General features: G+C 38.0%; 1 protein-coding gene across 1 annotated transcript in view; it reads right to left on the bottom strand.

Annotated features, from left to right (window-relative positions):
- The window catches only part of LOC104165583 (nesprin-1-like), a gene marked incomplete at its 5' end in the record, with an annotated part of 100,879 nt that overhangs the window by 22,883 nt on the left and 71,996 nt on the right, over window positions 1–6,000 (bottom strand). Inside the window, 2 exon segments of the mRNA XM_009705248.1 lie at window positions 1,271–1,421; window positions 3,132–3,319. Coding sequence (XP_009703550.1) covers window positions 1,271–1,421; window positions 3,132–3,319 — 339 coding nt within the window.

Below are 6,000 nucleotides of genomic sequence, written 5' to 3'. Positions count from 1 at the left end.
TCCTGCTGACACTGTAGACACTAAAAATTCCACAAGTCTGCAGGAGAGGGAAGGTCACCATAAAGGCCGAGGTTCAATGAAACAGACTTTGGGCAAAGTCAGGTCAGCTGTAAGAAATCAAAGACAGCCAAGATATTTTTCATACTATTTCTCATACAGAGTCTCACTAAACAAGAGATTTAGATCCTGATCACTGATTAAAGGGACAATGGGAAGGAGGTCTGAGACAGAGCACTTGTGTCCAGGAAGCAAACATTTTAGTAGTATGGCAACCTACCTCACCATAATGAAGTCTGGCAGTGTTTAACAACAAAACCTGGCCAGTACACTCAGAAATGTGAATGTTAATTATAAAACTTGAATCAGCGCTTCACAGTTTATCTTTCTGAATTAATTGTTAAACCAAAAAGTATTAACTGGTCTTAGACGTTGCTTAAAATTTGCATTTCTTCTTCACAGCAAATGCTTTACAGCACCTGACTGTTTACAGAATTGCCTAAACAATTTGTTCTCTTTCCTCAGAATTATTTTTCTCTCCGATCTGGATATACTCCTTGCAAATATGGAACCAAGCAAAAGATTTTCACCTGTGACTAGCCACCTGAGGTGTGTGCTTTACACACAGCTATACATTCCATTGTAATGATGAGACAAGCTCTCACGTTGTAGTAGAGACACTGGAATTATTTAACAAGCTCTTAAGTGTTGACTGAAGTGACAGCTTGTCAGTTTTGAAGCATGCATTTAACTTTTAAATCATGAGGGACACCATGTGGACATACAACAATACTTGCACAAACATGAATTTCAGGTATAAGGATCTCAAATGGGGATATTGTATGTTGTACGAAACAGGAAAAGAGTCCAGAGGGCTGGTTTCAGAGAGTTACAGAAAGGAGGGATAAAATCAAACCGAAAGCTAAAACACGCAGCATGCATTTGTAGAGGTATTTGGTGAAGGGAGACTTATGAATGGTCTGGAGCACCTACCGACTGGACATATTAAAAAGTTGCAGAAATAAAAAAAAAGTGAGAAATCTAACTTTGGAGAACAAACAAGTCAGAGTGGATTGATTTATTAGCATTTTCAGTTGCCATTTTCCACTGTTTTTTCACCCTAGAACCTGTCACTGAAAGCAGCTACAAAATCATCAACTCCACTATATTAATACAGTGTCTCTGCTGAGTGACTTGTGTATGGGAAAGAACACCACCAGTTGGCTGCTGTAACGTGATCAGTAGATATTAAATTTCGACTATTATAAATCACCTCAAATTTCTTCAGTTCTTCCTTAGCAACCGTGTAAAGTACACCAGAGGAGCTCGGGTAAGCTGCTGTCCTCTCAGAGATTTTTAGCCAGTCTTCAAATCTAGAGTAGTCATCCAAAAACTTCTGCCACAGCCGCCACGTCTCTTCAATTCTGCAACAGGGAATGGAAAGTTAGGGAATGCCCAGGCTGAAGGCCAGCCGACCTACAGAACTTTAACTGATCATCTACAACAGCAAACTAGTGCTGCACCAGAGAATGACTGGCTCTTAAAATAACTCAGTCAGCCAGGCTGATAAACAGACCACAGGGAAGGTTGGCTCATTCCAGACTGAGCTAGAGTAAGATGATGGCAATTTTTTTTTTTTAAATGCATCTAATTTTGGAATCAGTATAAAAAGAAAGTTGTAAGTATGCAATAGGAGCTCAAAAAATCTGAGCACATGCTAAATACCTTCTGAAATACAGTCCCAGTGTAGGTACCTAAGCTAGTATTTAATAGATTAGAAATTCCACACTACCTTCAACTGCGGAACTTTCTCTCACAGAATACTAAAGATGTTGCAGCACATATTTTAAAGTTCTCAGTCATTGTTCTGCATTGCACAAACATTTTTTTTTTGCATTCACCAAGTGGTAAAATGCTCTCTCTCAATATACACTGAAAACTTATTTTTAGAAAAAACGTTAAAAATTATTCCAATGTTTAAAAAAACAATTTGACTTCCATTGAATATGTAAAAATAGTGGCTAACTCTCGATCCTGAAATCAAACTGGCTTAACATTGAGACTGTAAAATCCCCAAAACTTCAAACATCACTTGATTCAAAATAATTAGATCTTTTTTGGGACAGGTTGTACTACAGCAGAAGCTTCTCTGGTTTTAGACTTTTCGAATACACCTCTGTTTTTATAATACATCTTTCCCAAATCTTAGATATGCAGGTCTGAAAAGGACCTGACCTATGCAAAATTTATGCTTTGTTGATGATATATTGTTTAACCTGAAGTTTGACATCTGGAAAGTCACTTTTTAATATGAATAACTGTTTCTAGTACAATAAAGATCCTAAACAATGATAGCTCAGTTAATTACTGGTGCAAATCTACTAATAGCATACAAAGGCATGAAGAATCTGTATAGTTTCAAGACAGACTGTGTCAAAGACAGAACTTATAAGCTGTATTTTTATACATACACTATACAAGAATTACCATGGCAATAGTATAAAATTACTTAAAGATAGTAATCGGTGGATATAGAGCAGCACAACCTAAAAGCAACAATTTTTTCGCATAAAATCCAGAAAACCATTGAGAATATCCCACAAAACCAAAGAGCATATAAAGTTCAATTTGGCATTTTGAAAAGTCATAGTTTACATAGAGTTATTGATATGACTGTGTAAACATCACAGAAATCACATTCATAACTTAAAAAGACACAGAAAAAGATCTTCATAGCTACAGGAGTTCAAACAATTAAACATGTATTATTACTGGTCAGCACAGAGTATGTTGCATTGGCCCAACGTAACCTCCATCATGATGGCTATCAAAATCACCCATGCTGTCCTAGATGGGATGCTCTCTCACCATTTCTATGAAGTGTGAGAAATAAGACATCATTCCATGATGTCTTGCGAGCAAAATCTGATATCTGTACCTTGTATAAATGCACATACAAACGCAATTCGAAATTTTTTTCCCCCCAGCATAACAGCTATTGCCTTTTATTCAGTGTATGATCTTTTTCTGACCCCTACACCCTTTTCTTCAGTACTGCAACCCTAGAATGCACATCCTGTCCTGTATTTGTGCCTGTGGAAGGAAATACTAATTTGTAGACATTTTAGACTTACTTAAGTCGCCTTTCCATTGACATTGCACAAATGTTCCTCCACCTTCTGTCCAGATTGCGTGTAGCCTGCTGGATAGAGTCACACTCTGCTTCTGTGGCACAAGCATCACAGTCATGAAGAAGCACTTCACATAGATTGAGAACAGATGCCACTCCAGTGCTGTGTTTCTCTATGTCCCTCTGAAGTTCCTGCAGGTAAAGAAATTATTTCTTAAGAGAAATTGCAAAACATGCATAAATACAAATGCATTTCTTTTCCACTTATTAAAAAAAAAATTAAATAAGCTTGCGAACAGGAGAAAAACATCCAGTGAATACCTATGAAGAGATTGCATCTGCACAAGTGGTGTTGCAATGTTATTAACGAGGCGAGGAGAATCTGGCAGCATGCACAGCTCTCCCAGGGACTACGAACACCAAACCATCACCTGGGATGAACTGCCAGAGCTTTGCATGCTCAGCTGAGCATCTTTCACATATATTTAATCAACATCACCAATAAATGGTGGAATTATTCCCAGTCCTTTCCCATTATCATAGAGAATGTAAAGCAGAAGTTAGTAAGAGAAGTGTGACAAAAAAATATGTTCTTATCTACTGCGAGGGTTTGGTGGAGGTAGCCTTTGTGAACCTACTGTTCGCCAGGTGATCAGGCTGCAAAACGGCATGTTTGACATGGAGACTGGCAGCAGCACATGTTGAACAGTGCATCTCTAGTAGGAGATTCTCCTTCCTTCAACTTTCCAGTTCTATACCATTTTCATTAGAAATGGAAAAGGAAAATTCAGGACAGGTAAAGAAAATGCACTTATACTGTCTTAGCACTTATTGTACGTGATCAGTATTATTTCTCCTGTCGGTTTCTTGGTTGTAATGGCTTGTTGTGCACTGATCATAATGTTTCATCTTGAAGCAATGTTTCAGCTTCAGTTTTGAACTACAGGTTCAAGTTAAGACAAGCACAAAAGTAACTGGTTATTGCTGTCAGAGCAGTGCAAGAAAAGAAACCCTGCTTGACTTCTGCCTACATTTGCAATAAATCATCAGAATATTAGATGGAAAACTCAGGATGGATAGTAACAAAGCCAAGACAACATAATTCCGATAGTGAAAAAGTAGTACTAATGTGACTACACGAAAAAGTAATATATTGCATCTAGAATACTATGTTCACTTCTGATTCAGATGAAGAAAAGAACTATTAGGACAATTAGAGATGTGGAAGTTTATTTAGGAGAACAAGAACCTGGCAGCTTGAGGATGAGTAGACATATGCTGCTCTTTATAATTTTGCTAGTGAAGTAAACCATGATATGCAAAGGGAAATATAGTGTCAACATACATTCAAGGTCTAACTGGAGGAACTTTTCTTACAACTAGCAATATGATGTCCTGAAAACGCCTTCCAGCAGGAAATGAGATCTAAATGTAGAATCTAAAAACCTCAGTAAATTTGAAATGGAGCAAGGTCAACTTGTATCAACCATCTGATTTGGTTGGTTGTGAAAACTGGGGTTGGACTCACTGAAGTAATCTATTTCCTCTTCTCATCTATGAAACAGAAGGCTACTTTGTGAGCATCTGCATGAGACCATCAATTGGAAAATCACAACGTTTTCTTCCTCATTGCTGGCCCTTTCACTTTCCCTTGCCTGCAAAATGCTCCTTCATTATGATGTCCAAGTGCTTATTCTTCTTTCTACCCATCCTGAAACGTTATGTAAGGGTGGATACTATAAACAGATGCAATACTCTACGAAACACATACTCCAGACAGCTATGAGACTTGAGGTTAAACAAGTTCAGGTAACACAATCTCCTCTCTGCTGTTTTGAAGTAGAGCAGTAGTGAGAACTGCCAGTTGGTGGTCCTGAGGATTCCTAAGGATTAAACTTTTTTATTCACCTACAGAACCTTTCTACAAGCAATGTCTACACTTTTTTCTCCATATCCTTATATTTCTTTCCCAGATTTTAAAATTTCCTATGTTTATTAGAGAACATTTAGCCTTTGGGTTTGTTGAAAAAGGAGCATCACTTTTACGCACTGCTGTCACCCACATAAAGCTTTTTTTCCTTTATCAATCCAGAAGCAAACACCATTTTTTCCACATTTCAAGTGGTAGCAGGTTGAGGAAGTAAACAAACCAGTAATCCTTGAATGCAGTTTGTGACCCTAGGAAAATACTGCAGTGAAGTTACCCTACCTTCCCCAGGATATTCAGCTTCAGTTGTATCTTTAATTTCACTACAGACACCAGCAATCTGCAAAACTGGTTCTTGGCTGAAGTAGATGCTGAGAAGTAGATAACGGAGGTATAGAAATGGAATTTGGCCCTCCTCTTTCACAGCATAATATTTTTAACGTAATTTTGTATATGAAGAACTGGTAACAGTATGAGCAGGGAAGATAACATGATCTTAGTGGAAGATCAAACATGGAAAAGAACATAAGATCACTAATGGAAGAAGAAAAAGGGATGAAATACTTGAGGTGTCCAATGTACTGCCCTTCTGAGATGCGGTGGATAGTGATACAGCCTCCAACTAATAAAAAATACTGGTTGCCATACACTGAAGGTGAGTGGGGTTTTTTAATTACTATTATAACCGTGGCTTGCAGGTTATCAAATAAAATCAAATCATGATCAAGTTTCCAAACATGGAATCTTCCAGGATAAGATTCACCTCTATTTCTCCCCCTTGGAGTTCAAATTAAACCATAATTCTACAGAATATCACTGCATGCTGTCACTGTGTGGGGATCACCACAAGGAAACAAGCGGAAGGCAGAGATACACCAGTCTCCATGCCCAGAGTAAGTCCCATCAGAAGTGGTTGTAACAAACTGTGGGATACCTGCATAGGGAT

This window comes from Cariama cristata, unplaced genomic scaffold (assembly GCF_000690535.1).
Source record: "Cariama cristata isolate BGI_N322 unplaced genomic scaffold, ASM69053v1 scaffold5540, whole genome shotgun sequence".
Taxonomy (NCBI): Eukaryota; Metazoa; Chordata; class Aves; order Cariamiformes; family Cariamidae; genus Cariama; species Cariama cristata.
This window is presented reverse-complemented; position numbering and strand designations above follow the sequence as displayed.